Source organism: Eschrichtius robustus, chromosome 4 (assembly GCF_028021215.1).
Source record: "Eschrichtius robustus isolate mEscRob2 chromosome 4, mEscRob2.pri, whole genome shotgun sequence".
Taxonomy (NCBI): Eukaryota; Metazoa; Chordata; class Mammalia; order Artiodactyla; family Eschrichtiidae; genus Eschrichtius; species Eschrichtius robustus.
In genome coordinates, this window is record NC_090827.1 from 152,383,571 (window position 1) to 152,406,972 (window position 23,402).

The window sequence follows — 23,402 nt, forward strand, 5'->3', positions numbered from 1 at the left end:
CCTTTTTCCAAGAGCATCTGCTGACTTTGTGTCTCTGTGTCCCGTTTTGGTAATTCTCGAAGTACTTCAAACATTTCCTCATTATTGTATTTGTTATGGTATCTGTAATCAGTGGTCTTTGATGTTACTGCTGAGACTCACTGAAGGCTCAGACAATGGTTAGCATTTGTTAACAACAAAGCATTTTTAGTTACAGGGATGGGCACTGTCTTTTGGGCATAACACTGTTGCACATTAATAGACCACAGTGTTGCGTAAACGTGACGTTTAGACGCGCTGGGAACCAAAACGTCCATGCGCATGGCCCCTTTGCTTCACTGCACGGGGCTGCAGCCGAGCCCGCAGTGTCTCCGCGGCACCTGGGGTTGGATTAATAGCCACCCTATTTGTTACTGTTTTCTAGTCTTCGCCGTTGTTCTTTGGTGCTTTTTTGTCTTCCACTCTTTTTCTGTCTTCTGTGGTTTTAATTGAGCATTTTATACGATCCCTTTTCTCTCCTTTCGACCTTATCAGTTATACTTCTTTTTTCTGCTGTTTTCAGTGGTCGCCCTAGAGTGTGCCCACTTACCAGCTAACCCAAGTTCACTTTCAAATAGCATATTATCACTTCCCAGGCAGTGGGTGTGCTTCATAATGCCACAGAAATCCTAATTCCTCTCTCCTGGCTCTTGCATCATTGTTCATTTCACTTGTACACAGGCATGTTTGAGTATGTGTGTCTATACGTGAAATATGTACATAGGCATACCTATCTGGGTGTATTGTTGCCGTTATTATTTTGAACAAACTTATCAGATAAATTAACAATAAGAAAAATAAACATCTTTATTTTACTTTCACTTATTTGTTCTTAGATGCTCTTCCTTTCTTTAGTAGATCTGAGTTTCCGACCTTTATCATTTTCCTTCTTTCTAAGGAACTTTTTTTTTTTAAACATTTCTAGAAGGCAGATCTACTGGCAACAAACTCCCCCAATTTCTGTCTGAGAAAGTCTTTACTTCTCCTCACTTCTGGAGGATAATTTCTCAGCGTACAGAATCCTGGGCTGCTGGTTTTTCTCTCAACACTGTAAATATCTCACTTCACTCTTTGCTTGCATGGTTTCTAAGGAGAGGTCAGATGTAATTCTTATCTCAGTTTCCCTATTGGTAAAGTGTCCCCCTCCCCTCCCACCCCCCCAGCTCCTTTGGGATTTTTTTCTTTATCTTTGATTTTCTCTAAGTTGAAACCGACATGCCCAGGTGTAGTTTTTCCAGCATTTGTCCTGCTGGGTGTTCTCTGGGCTTCCTGGATCTGTGGTTTGGTGTCTGACATTGATTTGGGGAAATTCTCAGTTAAAATGTTTCAGTATTTCTTCTGTTCTTCTCTGTCTTTTCCTTCTGGATTCTCCATTATGTTACACCTTCTAACCCCACAGGCCTTAGATGTTTTGTCCTGTTCTTTTCAGCCTTTTCTCTTTGCTTTTGGGTTTCCAGGGACTCTGTTGAGATGTCCTTTCGCTCAGAGGTTCCTTCCTCAGCCGTGTCCAGTCTAATCAGCCCATCAAAGGCAACCTTCATTTCTGCTGCAGGGCTCTGATCTCTGGCGTTTCTTTTTGGTTCTTCCTTAGAATTTCCACCTCTCTGCTCACATTCCCCATACGTCCTGCATGCTGTCTACTTTATCATTAGAGCCCTCAGCACGTTGACCACAGTTGGTCTTAAGTCCCGGTCTGATAATCCCAACATCCCTGCCACGTCTGGTTCTGATGCGTGTTCTGTCTCTTCAGATTCTGCTTTTTGCCATTCCATGTGCCTTGTAATTTTTTCTCATTAGCCAGACATTTTGTACTGGGTCAGAAAACTCTGTCTTCCATTTTTGTTGTCATCTCTCTCCCAAACCAGCTCCTTATGTCCAAACTTCTGGTAGTAAGAGAATTAAAGACCCTTCCTATCGGGACCCCTGCCTCTCCACCCCTTGCAGTTTATAATTTCTCATCCACCTCTTAGGTAGATGTCAGCTCCACACATGCCCACACACACGTGCACACAGTCACCCAGGTACACACGTGCACACTGACACGTGCACATACAGTGTCCCCGGGAGCTGCAGCCTGAACGGTGAGGGCCACCCCCACCCACCCCGGCCTCTCAAGGACTTGCTTCAGGTTAAGCTCTTGTGAATTAACTGTAGAAATTTCCTATAATAACCAAGTCCCCTTTTTTTTTTTTTAATTCCAGTTATGCAAAGGGAGATTTGGATATTTCTTACATCACATCCAGAATTGCAGGTACGTTTGCCAGCTTTAACCATAAAGATGAACTTCTGGTTCTTTCCTGTCTGAGGACGGTGTGTGGGATTCTGGCCTCTTGGGCAGCCACTCACTCACCTGAGATGTAGCCTAGGGTGTCCATCCCTGCATCCAGTGTGCCTCTAGGCCCTGCGGTGGATAATGCCAGTGTCAACCCAGCTTCTCCCCCTGGTCTGGAATCTTCTGAAACGCTGAGGTCATGAGGGAAATAATGCGAGACCACACGTATTAAAATGTGGGTCTCCAGGCAAAAACCACAATCTAGATGCTTGGGGAGATCCTGTGGTGCTTCAGGCTCTGCGGCAGAAGCTGCGTCTCAGGAGGGTCTCGGGGCACCGTCTGGGGATCCCAGAGGATGTGATGGGTGGTGGGGCAGGGCTTGTAGGCCGCTGCTCCGCCCCTTCTCAGGACTCACCGTACCTTCGGGTCAGCGGCCACGAGGAGCAGGCCCCCGTGCATGCCCGACCGTCCGGCCTGTGGTTGTAGAGGTTGCAGGGGCTCCTCTCTTGCAGTGATGTCATTCCCGGCGGAAGGCGTGGAGTCGGCCATCAAGAACAACATCGAAGACGTGCGGTTGTTTCTGGACTCGAAGCACCCGGGCCGCTATGCTGTCTACAACCTGTCCCCGAGGACGTACCGGGCCTCCAAGTTCCACAACCGGGTGAGCGCGGGCTCTGGCTGATGCTCAGCCTGGTGTGGCCCGCCCGTGACACGGCGTGGAAGGGGCGGGGTCTTATCAGGGGTCCCTGAGGATCGCTGAGCCTGAGGTGCCTCCAGAGGGAACGCGAGGCCACGCAGTTTCCTTGGCGGCTAAACGCTCGGGACGTGGACGCTTTTTACAGTATTTATACTGACCCTGAGCGCAGACAGGGCAGGTGCTACGCTCCTTCTGCCATGTCTGCCAGAGCCTGGCTCCCGAGTCCTGTCGCGCCTGGGGGCCGGGGGGCGGCGCATGGTGTGGGGGTGGTGGGGTGCTTTGGGTGGGGCCCGTGTGTCTGCGCCCCGGCTGGCGAGCTGCCCTCCCTGCAGGTCTCCGAGTGTGGCTGGGCAGCCCGGCGGGCCCCGAGCCTCCGTAGCCTGTACAGCCTCTGCAGGAACATGCACGCCTGGCTGCGCCAGGACCCCGGGAACGTCTGCGTGGTGCACTGCATGGTGAGCACGCTGCCCCGCCCTGGGACACTCAAGGGACGGAGGGGACATCCAGAGGGTCAGGCGGGGGCGGCCGGGTGTCCCGAGTGGTGACCCCGGCGCCCACCACTCCCGGGAGCAGCAGTTCTGCCCTGGGGTCTGCGGCTGGCGGCCCAGGCCCGGTGCCCCCAGGCGGCTCCTGGCACCTTCTGTGGGTCACAGCCGGGTCCCCGGCAGCAGGGCCTTCTGGCAGAAGACTGCCCTCACTGAGGGTCCCCCCCCACCCCTTTTATGGAGGGTGCGGGCCCCCTCGTGGCAGCACCCACGTACAGAGGCCAGCCTGCCTCCTGGGACCCCGTCTCTGAGCCCATCCTGGGGCTGAGGGTTTGTGGGTATCACACCCAGTGGGGCACCTGCCAGAACCCGCCCTCGAAGGTCAGTACTGCCGTCCTGGTGTGGGTGACCGTCACACCAGGGGTGGCACTGCAGAGGGTTCGTGAGGGTGAGCATGGGCGTGCCGCGCGCGGAGGTCGGGTGGGGACCCTGACACAGAGCGGCACGTGTTCGGCCGCCTCGTGCGTTCTGCTGCGGAGCCCGTGTTCTCTCCGCTCCCTGAATGCTCACCTCATCAGGTGGGTTTTCCTGAGTCCCCTGATGAGCCCCGGCCGCAGGCGCAGGCCCTGACTGTCCTGGGGGAGTGAGTGCCGCCTGAGCCTGCCCCGTGCCTCTGTCCTAGGACGGGAGGGCCGCGTCTGCCGTGGCCGTCTGCTCTTTCCTGTGCTTCTGCCGGCTCTTCAGCACCGCGGAGGCCGCCGTGTACATGTTCAGCATGAAGCGCTGCCCGCCGGGCATCTGGCCGTCCCACAAAAGGTATGGCGTCCGCCGTGGGGCCTGGGTGCGGCGTCACCGTGGCCAGGTCGTAGCTGTGGGCGCTGGGAGACGGCAGGGTTTCACGCGAGTGTGGACCTCGGCGTTGGGTGGAGCGCGGGCCTGCGTGCGCAGTCGGGGCAGCCGCATCTCTGCCCCGTCGGGGCTCCCGAGCAGCGGGGCTGCGCCTCTGCCCGGCGCCTGGGCGCCAGCTTTCCTAGCGCATGAGGTCACTTGCTCACTGGCGCTGGGGCCGCCCCTGCACACGTGGCCTGGTGGCTCCGTTCGGTAGGGGAAGTGGCATCTGGGAGCTGTGTGGCAGCACCGCCGTGTGTCCTCCACGTCAGGGTCCGTGAGACACACAGCTTCTAGGCTGTCTCTGCTGACGACTCACAGGAGATGGTTTCCCGGGGCTGCAGCTGGCCACCGCCCGGCCCCTGCCCGCTGGGGCCACTGCCTGCTCCCAGACCGCCTTCCCCACCTCCACCCACCTTGCAGCGAGAGGGGAGCCTCACGCTGAGGCCTGAGGAGTTGCTCACTGCCCTCGGGTACTGGGGGAGCACCTCCTTCCCCTGTGGGGAGGGCCTTGGCGTGAACAGCACAGGGCCCAGGAGTGGGGAGAGCCGGGGCCTCCTCGGCCCTGCTGCCTCCCTCCCCTGCCCTGGCAGGGAGATCGGGAAGGCGTCCAGGCCAGTGAGGGGCCGCTGTGGTCACTCCTCCCGCTCGGGGTGGCTGCACTGCCTTGATGGCGGCGTGGGGTGGTTGACCCACTCCTGCTTGTGAGGCCCACCCCATGGCTCGCTGCCCGGGGGCAGGGCGTACTCCGAGACAGCCGGCCCGGCCCACGGTCGTGTCTTCCGTGTGGCTCGGGGGGCGGGGGCGGGCCTGTCCATCATGCAGAAGGCGTGGCGGAGCAAGGGCTGCGCCGCCGAGCAAGGGCTGCGCCGCCGAGCATGGGTGACAGGCTGCCGACCCTTTCAGCGTGTCACCTTCCCGTAATCTGGGCACATCCGGGGTTCCCCAACAGCTTGGGGTGCCGCTCAGGAGCGCTCAGAGTCGGGGGTCAGAGCCAGGAGAGTATCGTTGTTGCCGGTGTGTGCCTGGCCCCGGGGCCCCCAGCAGACCCCAGGCTGCTTCCTTGGAGACGTGCAGGTGTAGAGAGTGTCATCCCCCACCCGCCCCAACAGCTTAAAAAAGAGCGGCGCCCGCTTCAGATGCACGACTTTTTCAAACCTGTTGGAGAAGAGCCATCCTGGAGCCATCGGCTCACCCCCAATCCAAGGAGGGACAGGCACCCACCCACAGGGCACTCGGCGGGGGGTGGTCTGCGCCCTGCAGGACAGGTCAGAGAGGGAGGCCGCTGCTCAGGGGTCACGAGGTCATCTCCTGGGGACAGACGGACGAAGCAGCCTTCGCTTGGGACCCGGAACCGTGACGGGACGTTTGGAGTCGCTGGTCGCCGGTCTGTGCGTTCAAGACTCTGATGACGGGGGGTGGGGGCGGGGAGGAGCAAGGAAGACCCAAACGGAGAGGGCCGTGACCTCGGAGGGGTCTGTAGATGTCATTCACTGAAACACCCGTCAGGCCATCTCAGATGGTCTGACAGACGCACCACTGGGGCCCCCGGGGGAGACGGAGCAGGAAGGGGGAGCACGGAGGAGGCGTTGCTGAGAATTTCCCCAAATTAACGGCAGACGTCGAACCCAGGAAGCTCAGAGGACACCAAGTGGGACTCAGAACAAAATACACACACGGAAAACCCACTTCGGCTTCTGGCGTTCACACTGCCGAGAGCCACGCACAGGAGCTCCGGAAGGTGGGCAGTGGGAGTGGAGGTGCAAACAGTGAAGGTTCTTCTCAAGGGCCGTCATTACGTCAACAGAGGATGCGAGCGGAGGCCTGGGACGTGCTCGGGTGACCCAGGAGATCAGGAAGGAGAAGTCGAGGCTGGAGAGGCAGGCAGGTCGCCGGCTGGCCGGGAAGCCGGTTCAGTGTCCCCTGTGTGTTGGGCCCCTCGCCGAGCACACGCTGCCTGCGGGCCTGCACCGTAGCACTGACGGTGGGGGTGGAGGAGGGTTGGGTGCAGGGCACGTGCGACAGGCTCCGCTGCTGAAACACCCGTGTTGTGCCCTCCGTCCCTGCGGGTCAGGAGTCCAGCTCAGCGCCGGCCAGGCTGCCTTCTCAGCTCAGCCTTGACTCAGGGGCATCTCCTTCTCCTTCAGTTTTGAATCTGCTTCCAAGCTCACTCAGGTTGTGGGCTGTGGACGTGGGTCGTGGTGTCCTGGCTTCTTGCTGTCGGCGAGAGGCGCCCGGGTCTCCTGCCACGCGGCCGTCTCCACCGCGGCTGTCGGGAGCGGCCAGAGTGCTCTGGCGAGACGGAGTGTCGACTGCTGTCAGTTTGAAGCCAGTCACGGCTCCTGCCCCTCCCCGGGAGACGGGTTAGACCCGTGCAGGAGACGGACGCCCTGCGGCGGTACCACGGAGAGGAGCCGTGGAATCCCCGAAGGGAGCCGGAGGAGCCGATTCCAAGTCCACAGAGCAGGACGTGGACGGTCACAGCGTCCCTGGCAGTGACCAGTGGGACAAGCCGGCAGGTCGCTTCAGAGCCACGGAGGGCACCCACGACAGAAACGTGCGTGCAGAGCCCTTGGGAAGAAGGGTCATGTTCCGGGCTCTTAAACCGCAACGGATGGGGAAGAACAGAAATCATACCAGATATGTTCCCAGGCCATCGTGGAATTAACCCAGAAATCGGTGACAGCAAGGTGGCTTTGGAAAGCCTTAAATATCTCAAAGTGAAACAATCTACCTATGAGTAGCCCGTGAGTCAGAGAGGAAGTCTCAAGGGAAATTTAAAGGTATTTTGAACTGAATGAAAATTACAACATAAGGTTCATGAGATGACACTGGAACGTTGCTTTTAGTGAAATTTATAGCATGAGATGCTTACGTGTGATTGAAAAAAGACTGACGACCTGATGGGCTCCAGAGCCACGGAGCACGAGTGCGCCGTGGCACGTGGGCACATATGGAGCACGCGTGCGGTGTGTGGGCTGCACAGAGCAAGTGTGTGACGCGGTGTGCGGGCCGAGCACGGAGCACGCGTGAGACGCCCGTTTCCTGCTCAGAACACGCGTGTGACATGGTGTGCCTCCTGCCCTCCAGGTACATCGAGTACATGTGCGACATGGTGGCAGAGGAGCCCATCACGCCCCACAGCAAGCCCATCCTGGTGAGGGCCGTGGTCATGACGCCTGTGCCCCTGTTCAGCAAGCAGCGGAGCGGCTGCCGGCCCTTCTGCGAGGTCTACGTGGGGGATGAGCGTATGACCACCACGTCCCAGGAGTACGACAAGCTGAGGTGGGCTCGGGGCTCAGGCCCTTCCTTGCCCCGCGGCCTCATGCTCTGGGGGCCGTCGAGGAGGGAATTGTGCTCTGGGGCTGCGGCTGGGCGGGGGGCGTGGAGGCGGGGCCTGTGGGGGAGTTCTCGAGGTCTTCGTGCTGGGTGGCTCCTTGGAAGTCCTCTCCTGGACCATCCTCCCCCCACGCCTGACGTCATTTGGCAGAAAAACCCGCGAGGCAAGAAGAAACTGGCGCTGTGGGTCGCAGTTCATCAGAACGGTGCACCTCGTACCCAAGTGCACTGCTTTTCTTGGTTCTGTTCCCCAGGGATTTTAAAATCGAGGACGGCAAAGCGGTCATTCCCCTGGGCATAACGGTCCAGGGAGACGTGCTTATCATCATCTATCACGCGAGGTCCACCCTGGGAGGAAGGCTGCAGGCTAAGGTGAGCGGGCACCGGGCGGCCCCGGGCTCGTGGGCGAGCTTGGTTCTCTAAGCGCAGTGAGAGCTCTGTGTCCCCACCTGTGTGGCAGGGGCAGAGGGGACTGCAGCCAGAGCCTGCCCGGCTGTGGCCCTGGGGCCTCCCCACGGGCCCAAGGAGCCGCTTGTTGGGGAGGGCGCTGCCCCAGCCTCTGTGTGTCCCCGGCCCTGGAGCCCGGCGTGGGGCTCTCAGCTGGTCACCCGTGAAGGGCCTGGCATCGCGCTCCTGGCCTGAGGACCTTCTGTTTGCTTTCTCCCTGCAGATGGCGTCCATGAAGATGTTCCAGATCCAGTTCCACACAGGGTTTGTGCCTCGGAATGCAGCTACTGTGAAATTTGCAAAGTATGTTGGCGTTACACTGAGGGGGGCGGACGAGAGGGGTCGTGGTGCAAAAGCACCCCCAGCCGTGGCTGGTGTGCAGACAAGTGCAGCATGATTGATACTGGCCGGGGTCCCGGGAGGGCCGTGAGCTCTGACGCCCGGGGTCCCGGGCGGGCCGTGAGCTCTGACGCCCGGGGTCCCGGGAGGGCCGTGAGCTCTGACCCCCGGGGTCCCGGGAGGGCCGTGAGCTCTGACCCCCGGGGTCCCGGGAGGGCCGTGAGCTCTGACCCCCGGGGTCCCGGGAGCGCTGAGCTCTGACGCCCGGGGTCCCGGGAGCGCTGAGCTCTGACCCCCGGGGTCCCGGGAGCGCTGAGCTCTGACGCCCGGGGTCCCGGGAGCGCTGAGCTCTGACCCCCGGGGTCCCGGGAGCGCTGAGCTCTGACCCCCGGGGTCCCGGGCGGGCCGTGAGCTCTGACGCCCGGGGTCCCGGGAGGGCTCACACAGGGCAGTGCCGCGCCAGGGCTGCCCGTGGTAAGGGCTCAGGGAGAGCCGCCCAGCCGCCCTCACAGCGTCAGTGTCGTGGGCTGTGGGCACGTCTGTGTTTCTGCCCGTTGTTGCTCCTTTAAGAGTCTCTGTGTTCTTGTCTTTTAGTGTGTTTTCCACATTGGCACCTCATGCTTTTTTTTTACGTGCCAACGTGACAAAGACGAGGAATGCCACACTTTAAGGTTTCGGGTATTTTCTCCTTTGGAGGAAGGTAGTCCCAGAGCTTCAGGTGTCCTTGTGTCCTCAGACATTTCTCTTCAGAGACCAGATGACTGAAGACCAAGCGGAAGAGCTGGGCGAGAGGCCCGTAGGTGAACCTGATGCTGGAGCTGGGAGACGGCATTGACGACTGTCTCGTGTGTTCAGGGAAGTGCAAGGGGGAATTCACCACAGAGCTGGAACGTGTAAAAAGGAGGCAGGTGTGACTCTCGGACTGAGAAACGTCACAGCTAGAACTGAGAATTGAGCCATGTGCCCGGTAGCAGAGTAGACACAGGAGCAATGGAGAGAGAGAGATGGATACAGAGGGGGTCGCAGGGATGTTGGGGGCTGGGAAACGGTCAGGCGTGCCTTTGTTTGGAGTCCAAGGAGAAGAGGACACAACAGAAACAATGTTGGAAAAATCACTGGCCAAAAGTTTCCTTACACTGATGAAAAACATCAAACCATAGAATCAAAAACTCTGAAAACGGCAAACAGGAGTTTATATAAAGGAAGGGGGCTTCCCTGGTGGCGCAGTGGTTGAGAGTCTGCCTGCCGGTGCAAGGGACACGGGTTCGAGCCCTGGTCTGGGAGGATCCCACATGCCGCGGAGCGGCTGGGCCCGTGAGCCACAACTACTGAGCCTGCGCGTCTGGAGCCTGTGCTCCGCAACAGGAGAGGCCGCGATAGTGAGAGGCCTGCACACCGCGATGAAGAGTGGCCCCCGCTCGCCGCAACTGGAGAAAGCCCTCACACAGAAACGAAGACCCAACACAGCCAAAAATAAAAATAATAAATAAATAATAAATTAAAAAATTTTAAAAAAAAAGAAGGAAGGAAACCCCTTCCTCAGCATGTTGCAAATTGCTGAAAACCGAAGACGACCATTTCAGAGCCCCCAGGGGAGGGGCCTTCAAAGTAAGGAGACCGGCAGCTGCCTTTTAACCAAGGGGTGGGAGCCGGAGTCGGGGGCGTCTTCAGGAAGTGCCTGAGGAGAACGTTGCCAACTTGAAATTCTGTCCCCTGTGAAGTCATCCTTCAGAAGCGAAAGCCAATCAAAGACGTTTTCAGGCAGACGAGATGTTTGCAGCGTGTGTGTCAGATGTGAACACAGAGAGAAGCACAGAACGAAAAGAGAAAGACACCCATTAAAAGCAGGCAGGAGACTTGACTGGCTGATCCACATGGCCAGCAAGCACCTGAGCCATTCTGCACGTCCCTCGTCACCAGGGAAGCAGTTTAGAGCCGCGAGGGCAGGGAAACGGGGGGAAGCCCCCGTGGGAGCCACGCGGAGTTAGATGTTTTCCTGTGATGAGAACTTTGAAGATCTCCTGCCTCAGCGCTTCCCACGTGCACGTGGCGTCATTAGCCACGTACCCAGGGCCTTAGGCTTGATGGCTCCAGACTGAGAAGAGGCCCCCGTGGCGTCGGCAGTCGGATGGAGAGTGAGCTGTGATGTCATGTCCGTGACCCTGTTACGTCCGCTCGGGCCTCCCGTGGGGCCCCACCCGGATGCCCGAGGAGTGGCCGCCTCTGGGGGCGTGGCCCTTCTTGGGGTCTGGAAAGAGGCAGTGTTTTATTCTGAATGGGCTGCTGACACGAGGATAACCTTTCCTGAGGCGCGTGCGTAGGCTTGTGCTTCGCTGTGCGTGTCGTGCCTCCAGAAGTGAACTCGTCGGTTTAATAGGAGAAAGGCAAGGGGTGCCCCGCGGGTGGTTGAAAGAGGACACTTGGCAGAAGAATTGTGAAACTCCTCGGGTGCCTCCTGGGAGTGTGGAGGGGGTGCCGAGCGGGTGTGAGTGGGCAGGGTGACAGGACGAAAGCCGATGCATTTGTTTCCCGGCCAAGCGTGGCAGGCTCCCCCTCAGGGCCTGCCGAGCGGGGCCTGGCCCTCTGCCCTCTGAGACCCCGGGCCCTTGGGGGCAGCGGGGCTGCACCTCTGCTCACAGACCTCATTGTTTCCTCACTGGCCTGCTGGGCGGGTGGGCAGACCCCAGCCTGGGGGGGCTGTCTCTGGGGCTGGGCTGGGCAGGGAGGCGGGGGTGGGTGGCCACCAGCATGGTGCCCGGAGTGGCCCCTGAGGCCCTGCTGCCCTGGAGCTGAGCTTGTAGAGGCCGCGCGCCTTCTCCCTGCTTTGCTTCTTGGCCTCCGCTCCTCGTGGATGGGCCCCTCCCCGGGCCCTCGCTGGCCACCGGATCCCCTTTGCCAGCAGCGCTGTCCGGGCTTTCCACCTGCGGCCCCCGTGCCAGCTGTTCCTGCCCGGCTGAGCCGTCGCCTGTGTCGTCGTCTTCTTGTGGGCACCTGGCCTGCTCAGGAAGGAAGCCCGTGGTGGCCTCTGGGCCGGGAGCCTGAGAGGGCCACACGGCAGTGCGGCCACTGTCCCTGCGCCCACATGGGCCCGGCCTCGCCCCTGCAGAGACCCCTCATTCCCCTCCTTGGGCAGAGGCGGCCGTGTCCGTGAGGAGTGGGAAGGATTTGGGGTCACGCGTGCTCGCTCGTCCCATTTTGTTGAATCCAGGGAAGTAAGAACTAAAATTTGCTGTGGCCTCACCACCACCCCTGACCACTCCTGCGGCCCCTCCTCTGCCTGGAGGCCCTTCTTGGACATTGCAGAGGACGGCAGGGCCCCTCCCTCGACTCCTCAGACCTTCAGGGCCCCAGCATTCTTTTTTGTGTTTCGCTTTTTGTTGCTTTACTCTTCTTAGAGGCGCAAAGCAGTAAGTAATGCGAACAGACGTTAGCATAAAATAAGAACAGCTGGGAGCCTGTTGTCTAGCTGAGGAACCTAGGGTTTATCGATGCTGTCACCAGAGGTGATCTTAGGAGTTCCCTCGAGAGGTGCGGAGCCACAGGACGAGGGCAGTTCAGTGACATGGCAGCCACAGTCACCACTGGCGGGCTGCCCTGTTACCAGTGTCCCGCCCGGGCCCGGGCCCCCCCGGCCGCCGCCCCAGGTAGCCTCCCTCCCCGTCCCACCCAGTGGGAACAGGTTGGTGCCTCTCCACCCCTGCAGCCAGATTCCAGAGGCATTGGTTTATGGGCATCTGTTAATAGTTGGGGGATTTTTGCCAGCATGGCTGGCATTGTTTTTATGGGAACGTGCATTTAAGCTCTGAGGACCTGATTTGAACTCCAGAACCTGAGCAGTGAGGGCTGAGCGCTCCCCTGACAGAGGAGCGGGGGTCCTGCTCTGCGGGTGTGGATGGGCCCCACTGCCTACAGACCCCTGCAGGTCCCTCTGACCATTTGCTCAGTGGCGGCTTGAACGTCCCGAGCATGAAGTGCAGGGGCCGGGGTGCCTGTGGAGCACGCGGCCCTGCCCCGCACTCGTTTCCCAGTGAACATTGGGGTGATACCCGAAATGCCCATGGTCGTGCCTAACCTGCATCTCGCCTCCCAAATGCAGGTATGACCTGGACGCTTGTGACATTCAGGAGAAATATCCCGATTTATTTCAAGTGAACCTGGAGGTGGAGGTGGAACCCAGAGATAGGCCCGGCCACGAGGCCCCACCCTGGGAGAGTGCGAGCATGCGGGGGCTGAACCCCAAGATCCTGTTTTCCAGCCGGGAGGAGCAGCAAGACATTCTGTCTAAATTTGGTGAGACCCTTGTTTTCTGGGCATGCCTGCAGGTGGCCCAGTGTCTGTTTTTGGATCCCAAGCCACGTGGTCCTGCCGGGGTCGTCATGGGGCGGGGCTGGGACCCCCGGGAGGGTCAGGTTTGAGTCACTCGTTGTTTCGGGTGGGTGCATTTTCTGGACATGTGTCAACTTTGAACATGACCTGGAAGAAGTCGAGGCTTCGATTGGGACCAGCTGGCGGGGCCACCTCACAGCAGAGTTTGTTCCTGGCCAACCCCCTCCTCCCCCCACCGCCCGGATTCAGCAGGGTTGTGTCGGCTTATTTCATAGCGTTTACTGAAAGTAGCATCAGAAGCACGCTGGTGGGTGGGACTTGGGACTTCCTTTGCCACATAACAATTTTCTTCATGTTCTTGGTTTGCATTTTTTTCTGTTTTCTTATGTGAGGACAGCTAAGTGTCCCTGAATAGCGTGTGTGCACGTGTGTGCGTGCATGTATGCTTTCCGGTGTACGCATGTGCCCACGTGTCCCGGGGCAGCGTCTGGGCGACGCTGGGATCCATTCACTGATGGTTGGTTGTCGTGTGGGTTTCTGGCGGTGGTGAGCCCTTCCTGGCTCTGGGCCTGGGCCCCGGAGCCCCACACTGGCTGCTGCCCTGGGCCGGGTGGCCTGACATCCCCCTCCTGCAGGAAAACCAGAGCTCCCCAGGCAGCCGGGCTCCTCTGCGCAGTATGACGCCGAGGCCGGGCCTGCGGACGCCGAGCCCCCGGAGTTGGACTCGCCGCACAGCAACGAGAACGCCGACCGCTTTCTGCACACGCTGGACTGGCGGGGTGGGTAGGCGGGCCTGGCACTGCCCCCGGGCCTCCCCGTGCCGACCCCGCGCGCTGAGCCGCAGCCGCCCCACCCTTGTCTTCTTTTCAGAGGACGGGGACTGCGCGACAGGCCCAGAGGGTCACCTTGCCGAGGAGGGTCCGTCTGCCGCGGCCGAGGACGGACGTGTGAGCGAGCCGTCTGACGAGGAAGCCCCGACGCTCTCGGCTGAGAGCGGGGACGTGGCCGATGAGGACACGCCGGGCCCGGACCTGCCACAGGAGGACGGTGTGGACCTCCTGGGGCTGCACTCTGAGGCAGGGCCGGCGCCCCCCACGCAGGCCCGCGGGGGCCCCCCCAGCAACGCGGACCTGCTCAGCCGCCTCCTGGGGGCCCCGGCGGCTGCTCCAGAGGGTGCCACAGGTGGTCTGCTCGGTGGGGACGCGGCCCTGCTCTTCACCAGCCCGGCCTCTGCCCCGAGCGCACGGACCACGGTCCCAGCCGGTAGGTGCCGCCGGCAGGAGTGGGCCCAGAGGTCACGGCAGTCTGCCGCTCAGGGAGACCGCGAGCCCCCAGAGGACCTCCTGAGACAGGCGGGGGTCAGCGCCTTGCCCCTCCCTCTCGGGGCCATGGGATCGTGGGAGGGCCGTCCCGGAGCCGATCCTCTGGGCTGAGGGCGTGCGCTGTGGTGCCCGCACTCACGTCCGCCTGCTTCCTGGTGTCCTGCCACAGCAGACCCGTTTGACCCTCTCCTGCCATCTGACCCGGACACCCAGCCCCACTCCCAGCCCGACCTCTTTGGCGAATTTCTTAATTCGGACTCTCCAGCCACCCTGCCTGCATCCTTCCCTGCCACCCACAGCGCTCCACCCCTGGCCCGCGGCACCGACTTCCTGCATCTGGGTAAGTGCGGTCTCCACACCGGGGATGGGGCCACAGGGCCGGGGGAGATGGGCAGTGCGATCCTCCCTCCCCCAGAAAGGGGACGCAGCCAGTGTCCACTCTGTATGCCCTGCTGGGTTTCAGGGGAGGTGGGAAGGCAGGCTCTGGGGCACTGGCGTGTGGCCAGCCATGGCGGGAGGAGACTTCTCTGAAGACCCTTTCAGATGAGGGACCGTGGACGCTAGTCTCAGCATCGCCCTGTGGGCTTCTCTCGCTGACCCCCTGCATCCACTTGGTCAGTGCAGTGACCGTGTGATGTGTCCTCCGCCCGTGCGGAGGGAGGCCGGTTGGAGGCCCCAGAGGTGTGTGAGCACAGCCCTGCCTGGGTCCTCGCTAGGCCAGGAGCGCCGCAGGGGCTGCTGCCCAGCACCTCGGCCCCCCGCCTCCCGCACAGGCGGCCGTCAGGTGTGCCTCCTGCCCACACGTGGAGGGCGGTACGGAGGGCGCCCCCGAGGCTGCCGCAGATGGGGCTTGCGGCCAGCCTGTCCCCTAGGGCCCCCAGGAGGCCATGTGAAGGCCATGTGCCCGCCCCCACCGGGGACACACCTGATAGCGCTGCTGTCTTCCCAGGTGACCTGCCAGCGGAGCCCAGCAAGATGACAGCCTCTACCAGCCACCCGGACCTGCTGGGAGGATGGGACGCCTGGGCTGAGGCCCCGGCCCCTGCACCAGCTGCAGAAGGTACGGCACGTGGCGTAACTGTGACCCCGGCCCCCAGAAGAGGAGGAGACAGGAGCAGCGCCCCAGGGGCGCTCTGGCCGGGCCTCCTGCCACTGTCCCGAGTCCCTTCGCGTGGCTCCTGTGGGCACTCATTCGGCTTGTTCTGAACTTTTCACCCAGAATGTTCCTTAGCGCTTCCTTGTGCCCTGCAGGGCCCTTGAGAGGCTGCAGGCTATCCTGGTCTGTCCCCTGTCTGTGGGGACAAGAGTGCTTCTGGCGTCTCACTTTCGTCATGTCTGTCCTTCTTTCCATACGTCGGGATTCTGTCCCGTGGGGAAGTTTCTGGTAGTGGTTTGCTTTCAAAGGCAGTGGTGTTTGTGACGCCTGTGACATGCTTCTCTCTTAAGTCCTGTTTGTTAATTTATGGGCTGTAACTGTAAACATACTACTCTGCCAGTTTGATAGGCTGTCAGTTCTTTCAATTTGCTTTTCTTCATTATGCGTGAGGTTGTTTATTATTTTGTATGTTTTTGGTTATATTTCTTTTGAGAACTGTTTCACATTTTCTAATCATTTTTTTGCACGGGAAATTCACCTTTTTTGTATTAACTCGTAAGAGCTCTTTATATATGAGTTGCCATCGTTTGTAATGACCTTACAGTTGACTCTTGAATGACACGGGAATTAGGAGCAGGACAGTGATTTACTTAGACGTTTCAGTACCTTGTACTTAGAATGAACGGATGTCGTAAAGTGCACTCACACTTTAGGTGGATTCCGGGAGGTGGTAGGACAAACCCAGGACAGTTTATACGAGCTGTCAGGTGACCTCCCACACGGAGCCATGTGGGCAGCTCGGGCTGCGAGTGTGGCCACGTCCCAGGTGCAGTGACAACGCTGAGCAAGGCCTTTAGGAGCGTGAGATGGGAGGGCAGAGGCCGCATCTACTCCAGTGTGCTGGATCTAATGCCCCTGCCCTCCTCCAGGCCCCTTCGTCTCTCCTGGAGGCCAGCCGGCCCCTCCTGGCCCCCCAGCCAGCCAGACCAAGTCTCAGAGCCAGGACCCATTTGCGGACCTCGGCGACCTCAGTTCCGGCCTCCAAGGTAACCTGAGGGCCGTGTCGGGCACTTGGAAAGCACCAGGCCTCTCTCTGGGGTGTTGTGTCCGCCTACCCGAGGTGGGGCCTCACCCTGTCCACCAAGGCCCAGGGCACAGCGACACCAGGAAAGGCCCAATCTGCTTCATCCCAGGAGCTTGTTACCAAGATAACACCAGGAATTGCCAAAACTGGTGCTGGGGTCTGGCCCTCCGCGGGCATAGCGGTGTTTGGGGGGCCATCTGGGAGCAGTCTCAGCACAGGAGCGTGGAGAGTGCCTGCCCCGCTCCCCAGGGAGCAGAATTCACTGCCAGTAACTTTTCTGAGAAAACTTTTAGAGACATTAATTGTTTGGAGGCCAGGAGTGCCTCTCGTCCCTTGGCAGTCGGGAGGCATGTGGAATTTTAGGTGAAAATAACATCTCCCCAGACGCTTCCTGGCATTTCAGGTTTCAGTATCTCCCTGAGAGCATTCCTGGAAGTTTGGGTTTGTCCTGGGCTTTCTGCCTCTATCTTGGGCTGTCTGAGCACAGTGTGGGGTCACTCGGAGCCTCTCGGGGGCTGCCTGTGGTGAAAAGGACTTCTCGGGATCCGGGGTGCCCGTTCTCAGGATGGAGCCCAGCCCTCAGCTCTGCACTGTGACCCCAGACCTCCGTCACACCCCCTCAGAAAACAGAGTCCTGCATGAAGCTCATGGAGCCGAAAGGAGAAACAAACTCACATCCTAGTTGGAGACCTCAGCATCCCTTCTGTCAACAAAGATAGAGCCACCAGACAGAAAGTCAGCAAAGCTGTGGGACATTTACAGGACACTGTGCCCGACAGCAGCAGGACACACATCCTCCTGCACCTAAGCAACCACCAAGAAAGGCCATGTATTGGGCCATAAACTGTCGTCAACAAACTTAAAAGAACTGAAATCATACAGACCGTATCATTCCATGATCAAATGGAATCAAACTAGAAATTGGTAACAGCGAGATAACTGAAAAATCTTCAAACTCTTGGAAATTGACACACTTTTTTTTTTTTTTTAACTTATTTTTGGCTGCATTAGGTCTTCATGGCTGCACATGGGCTTTTCTCTGGTTGCGGTGAGCGGGCTTCTTATTGTGGTGGCTTCTCTTGTTGTGGAGCACAGGCTCTAGGCACACAGGCTTCAGTAGTTGTGGCACGCAGGCTCAGTAGCTGTGGCTCGTGGGCTCTAGAGCACAGGCTCAGTAGTTGTGGCACATGGGCTTAGTTGCTCCGTGGCATGTGGGATCTTCCTGGACCAGGGCTTGAACCCGTGTCCCCTGCATTGGCAGGCAGATTCTTAACCACTGCGCCACCAGGGAAGTCCTGAATGACACAGTTTTAAATAACACGGGTTATTTAGGAAGTCTCAAGGAAAATAAAACAGCGTGTCAAAGAGAATGAAAATGAAGACACGACATATCTAAACTTGGGTTATGCAGCTAAAGCAGTGCCAAGAGGGAAACACATAGCATTAAGCGTGTAGTTTGGAAAAGAGGAAACGTCTCGTCAGTATTGTGAGTTATCACCTGAAGACGTTTGAAAAGAAAAGCAAAATAAGCTCAAAGCAAATGGAAGGAAATGATAAAGAGCCCAAATCAATGAAATAGAAAATGAGAACTAGAGAAAATGGGTTGATCAAAAAGTTAGTTCTCTGAGAAGATCAGTAAAGTTGACAAATCTCTGCTAAGATGGATTAAAAAAGAGAGGTTAACCCAAGATGTCCACAGACCCCAAAGGCTCTGAAGGGAAATGGACTTAAGGCTTCAGCACCAGTCCTGGGACTGAGGTGAGGTGGACAAGTTCTTCAGATGTGCCCTGTGTGAGGTAGAGCGTTTGAGTGGGTCTGTAATCATAAAGAAAATGAATTCATAGTTAGAAACCTCCCATAAAGGAAATCTCCAGTCCCATCTGGGTTCACTGGAGAATTTTACCAAATGTTTAAAGAATTCATACCAATTCCACACAGTCTTTTCCAAGAAATAGGAAGAGGAGGAAATATTTTCCAGTTGATTTTATGAATCTGGTGTTACTCTGATACCAAAACCAGATGGAGACGATACAAAAGGAAACTACAGACCACAGGGCGGCATCCCTCATGAACACAGACACAAAAATCAAAGCCAGTTGTCAGCACAGAGAGCTCATCAGTGTATAAAAAGAATCACACAGGGACTCCCCTGGCAGTCCAGTGGTTAAGACTTTGCCTTCCAATGCAGGGGGTGAGGGTTCGATCCCTGATCAGGGAGCTAAGATCCCACAGGCCTCGTGTCCAAAGAAGCAATATTGTAACATATTCAATAGAGACTTCAAAAATGGTTCACATCAAAAAAAAATCATTAAAAAAAAAAAAATCACACACACCACAACCAAGTAGGGTTTATTCCAGGAAGCAAGGCTGGTTCAACATCTCCAAACCTATGAACAGAATGCAACATGTTGGGACTTCCCTGGTGGCCCAGTGGTTAAGAATCTGCCATCCAATGCAGGGGACGTGGGTTTAATCCCTGGCCGGGCAACTAAGATCCCACATGCCGCGGGGCAACTAAGCCCGCTCACCACAACTGCTGAGCCCGCACGTGCTCTGGAGCCCACGCGCCACAACTAGAAAGCCCACACGCCACAACTAGAGAGCCCACATGCTCTGGAGCCCAAGCACCACAACTAGAGAAGATTCCGTGTGCTGCAACTAAGACCCGACGCAGTCAAAATAAATAAATAATTTTTTAAAAAATTATATATATACACATATATAAATATATATATATGTATACACAACGTTAACTGGCCTAGGAAGGGAAGTCACGTGATCACATCGATGGTGCAGAAGAGGCATTCCCCGGAGTTCAACACCTACTTGTGATAAACACTCAACAAACCAGTAACGTGAAGCCCGTGGGCTTGATAGGGAGCATGTGCAGAGTCCTGCCTCCAGGCTTGCGCTGGATTTCAGAAGACCACACACTCCCCCGGGTCGGCCCAGGTGCTGCAGGCAGGCAAGAAAGGGACAGAAGGGACACAGGCAGTGTTGTCATGTGCAGACGACGTGCTGTCTGTGTGGGAAATCTCAGGGGTTCTATGAAAGCATTTCAGGTCCCAGAGTGAGTTCAGGAGGGTCTCAGGACACAGGATCAACAAACAGACACCAAGGGTATTTCTGTTCACTAGCAACACGCACAAGGAACCCAAAATTTAGAACAGCACCGTTTACAATCCCTGCAAAAGAAGAAAAAAAGAAATATATAACATATTACTCTTACAAAGCACGTACAGGACTCCTGAAGCTACAAAACCAAACGAGGAAAGAAGTCAGGGAAGACCTCAGTAAACAGACGCGCTCACAGCCCGGCGACCCACATCGGGAAGGTTCTCTTGCAGCGGTCAATGGGGTCAGCACAGTCCTCACCAGCAATGCCAGTGAGGGTTCCTGCAGACACAGACGAGCTTATTGTAGACTTCATTTGGAGAGTCACGCGAAGTGGGATGGTTAAGACTCAGCCCACGAGGCCTCCGGCCTCCTCCGTGCCTACGTGCTGTGGGCAGGACAGACACGTAGATCACCGACCTGGAAGTAGCCCCACACCAGTAAGACCAACTGACTTTTGCCAGAGGTGCAAAACCATTCATGACGGTGCTGGGGCAGCAAGAAAGTGGCCTCACCCTGAACTTCACACCTTAAACAGCAGGTAGATGACCATTACTCAGAATTGGCCATAGATTTATAAAGCCTTTAGAAGAAAAGAGAAAATGGTGGGGACGTAGCCTTTAGTGTCACCTGGACCATGATCCGTCAGCAAAAAATGGATAAATTGGACTTGAGCAAAAAGAAATCTTTTGCCCTGCTAAAGACTCTCAACAGAATGAAAAGCTACAGGGTGGGAAAAATATCTTTGAACCACGTATCTGACAACTATCTAGGATATGTAAGAACAGTAAAAACAGAGCAAAACACATCAAACTTGAAAACGGGTGAGCGGTGAAGAGAACGGCAGCCTGGGGAGAGGTCTAGTGTCACTGGCGGCCCTGGAGGCGCGGGGGGCCTCGATGGGGTGCAGCGCCGGGCGCAGAGCTGGCGGGCGTGCAGGACGGCTACTCGAGGCGGGCGTCGGTTCTCACAGAACTGAACCCGCAACCGCCGTCTATCCCAGAGGCGCGCGTGGGCTGAGCAGGGAGTGTCCGCGGCAGTGCTCAGGGCTGCCCTGTGGGTAATCGCCACAGACTGGAACCCACCGGCGTCCTTCCGTGGCGCGTCCGCCTGCCAGGCTGCTGGCGACAAGCGGGCAGGTGGGTGGGTCCTGAGTGAGAAGAGCCCATCGCAAAGGCCGCCTGCCCTGTGATTCCACGTCTAGAATGTTCCTGAGGTGAAGGTCACAGGACGGAGAACGGGGGCATCTTGACCCAGTGCTTGTGTGGATCTGTGCGCATGTGAAGTGGCCCAGAACCAGGCACACGTGACACGCCACGTGCCTGCGTTCACGGAGCAGCCGCCTGCATGGTGCTGGTCGGGGGCCCTGTGGGCTCCGGGTGCTGGTTTTGAGCTTCCTGGACTCAGCCCTGCATTTGAGCGAGTGGGGAGGGGAGCCCGCCCGGCCCAGCCCCTGCAGACGGGCCAGCTGTGGGGCTACCTAGAGGCCGCCCGTCCTGGCGGCTGACCTGAAACATTCATTTCGCGAGGGTGTGTCCTCTGCCCGCGAGGGCTGAGTACCCGCCGGGGCAGCGTACCGTCAGTGACACTCCCCACGTGAACTGTCTCCCCAGGCTCGCCCGCTGCACCTGCTCCTGGGGGCTTCGGTCCCAAAACAGTCCCCCCTCCCAAGGCCAGCGGCTCCTGGCAGATGAGTCGGCCCCCAGCCCAGGGCACCCCGTGGCCCCCCCAGGCCAAGCCAACCCCCAGAGCCAGTGTACAGCCACGGCCAAACTACACCTCCAGCTTCAGTGTGATCGGCAGCCGGGAGGAGAGGGGGGTCCGTGCCCCCGGCTTCGGTGAGTTCTTCCTCTCCCGCCGCCTGTGTGGTTTCTCGAGCTGGCCGTGAAGCGGTTGCGGTGAAATCCCGTTTTGCCTCGTGCAGTTCAGAGCCCAGTCCCGGGAAAGGGTGTTTAAAGAGACCCAGCGGGAGCCCCTTTGGATGGAAGTTAATGATTTCAGACGCATGTCTGTGGGTGACCCTCTTGCCCCCAGTGGGCCAGGCCACACTGTCCGGGAACCTTCTCGGCCTCTGCTGGCCGGGCAGCTGGGTGGTCAGCCCAGGCCTGGCTGCCTCGCTTGTCACAGGGGTGGTGGTCCCGATGCCTGCCGTGACCCCGCCCGCACTCGTGCGCTCCTGCCTCGGGCAGCTCTTTTGGACGTTTCCCATCTTCTCGGCTGTCCTGCTGTCCCCGAGGGTGCTCGAGCTGGCCATGCAGCAGAGGCAGCAGGCAGGCGGTTGGGCGGGCACTTAGCGCGGCCCCTGAAGCCTCTGCTCTCCTCCAGGTCCAAAGCCAAGGGTGTCGGAGAACGATTTCGAAGACCTGTTGTCCAACCAGGGCTTCTCCTCCCGGGCCGACAGGAAGGGGCCGAGGACGATCGCCGAGATGAGGAGGCAGGACCAGGCGCGGGACTCAGACCCGCTCAAGCTGAAGGTGCAGGGCGCTCGGGCCGGGGCAGGGTGGGGGGCACCCCGGGCAGGAGCGTGGGGAGAGGGACACAGCTGACGCGGCCCCGACTCTCACACACGAGGACCTCTGTCCGACATGCTTGCAGGGACAGTGGCTTCCATCTACACTTATTTGCTCTTAAAGTTTTGGGGTGAAAGATCCACTGTCCCCACGTGGCTGGGACGTGTGGCTTCACGCTCGTTAAGCTCCTTGCTCCTCTGGAGACCAGCCAGGCGTGACCCCGGTCGGGGGGCGTGGGCCGCAGAGACCCCGGGGGTGACAAGGACGCCAGGATGGACAGGGCAAGGCTGTGACGGCGGGTCATCTGTGAATGTCCCACTGAGGAAAGGGTCCCTGGGTTCCATGCACCGTCTAGTCTGTGTCCCGTCCGGCCAGACCTAGGGAATGGAATTGGCCATGCCTGGGTGGGGTCAGTGCAGAACCTGGGGCGGGGGTCCACGCCGGGGCCGCACATCTCACAGTCAGATCCCTGCTCAGTGGGGCGACCGCTGGCCGCTCGGTGGGTAGAGGCCGGGGCCTGGCGCGCCCTCAGCGGCGTGGTGTCTCCTCAGCTCCTGGACTGGACGGAGGGCAAGGAGAGGAACATCCGCGCTCTGCTGTCGACGCTGCACACGGCGCTGTGGGACGACGAGCGCCGCTGGACGCCCGTGGGCATGGCCGACCTGGTGACGCCGGCGCAGGTGAAGAAGCACTACCGCCGCGCCGTGCTGGTGGTCCACCCGGACAAGGTGGGCACGGGCTGCGGGCTCCGCGCCGGGGCTGGGGCGGGGTCCTGGGAGCGGGCCGGGCCCTCACCACCGCCGTCCTGCCTGCCCGCAGGCCCGGGGGCAGCCCTACGAGCAGTACGCCCGGATGATCTTCATGGAGCTCAACGACGCCTGGGCCGAGTTCGAGAGCCAGGGCTCCCGGCCGCTCTTCTGAGCCCACGGGTCGTGGCTGCACGTGCGGCTCATGGAGCTGGAAGCTGCTGGCTGGCCTGGAGGGCTGCGCGGGGGCCGGGGCGGCATGGGCTGGCGCGGCTGCAGCTGGCATCACGTCGCGCCCGCCACGCTCAGCGGATCCAGAGCCAGCGCCACTCCCTTCGCAGGAAGAGAAAGCATTCCAAAGCCTCCGAGTTCTTTCTTTTTCTCTTCTGGTCCTGAAGGAAAGGTGACGATTTGCACTCCTCCCACACGTGTCACAGTCTGTGATTTGTTTTATCCGTGGCGTGTCCACTGGGTAGATCGTGCTGCTCAGCTGTCCTCCGGAATCTGTTCGTGAATGTTCACGTCTCCCCTCATAATCAGCCTGGTGACCACCTGTACATAATTAAACTATTTTCTGACGACCCTCGTCTCCGGGGCTGCACACCACCTCCCTGCACTTTTGCTGTCACCTGGTTGACCTTGGCTCTGACCGTGAAGATGAATCGCAGGGACCCCCGCCCGGCAAGCTGGGCTCCTCACCGCTGCTGGCCTGAGCCCCT

General features: G+C 58.8%; 1 protein-coding gene across 3 annotated transcripts in view; it reads left to right on the forward strand.

Moving 5' to 3' along the window:
- Nucleotides 1-22,952, forward strand: part of GAK (cyclin G associated kinase) — a 52,670-nt gene extending 29,718 nt beyond the window's left edge. The window contains exons 12-28 of one of the 3 annotated variants that reach the window (XM_068543624.1): nt 2,220-2,269; nt 2,803-2,951; nt 3,320-3,442; nt 4,155-4,288; nt 7,451-7,645; nt 7,954-8,071; nt 8,370-8,449; nt 12,582-12,775; nt 13,447-13,590; nt 13,682-14,074; nt 14,303-14,473; nt 15,083-15,193; nt 16,159-16,275; nt 21,041-21,265; nt 21,753-21,901; nt 22,489-22,665; nt 22,757-22,952. In XM_068543624.1, coding sequence (XP_068399725.1) covers nt 2,220-2,269; nt 2,803-2,951; nt 3,320-3,442; nt 4,155-4,288; nt 7,451-7,645; nt 7,954-8,071; nt 8,370-8,449; nt 12,582-12,775; nt 13,447-13,590; nt 13,682-14,074; nt 14,303-14,473; nt 15,083-15,193; nt 16,159-16,275; nt 21,041-21,265; nt 21,753-21,901; nt 22,489-22,665; nt 22,757-22,858 — 2,632 coding nt within the window. In that variant the 3' untranslated portion in view covers nt 22,859-22,952. The remainder of the gene's footprint in view (nt 1-2,219; nt 2,270-2,802; nt 2,952-3,319; nt 3,443-4,154; nt 4,289-7,450; nt 7,646-7,953; nt 8,072-8,369; nt 8,450-12,581; nt 12,776-13,446; nt 13,591-13,681; nt 14,075-14,302; nt 14,474-15,082; nt 15,194-16,158; nt 16,276-21,040; nt 21,266-21,752; nt 21,902-22,488; nt 22,666-22,756) is intronic. The other 2 variants (XM_068543625.1, XM_068543626.1) reach the window with 2 other exon arrangements.
- Nucleotides 22,953-23,402: the final 450 nt, after the last annotated feature.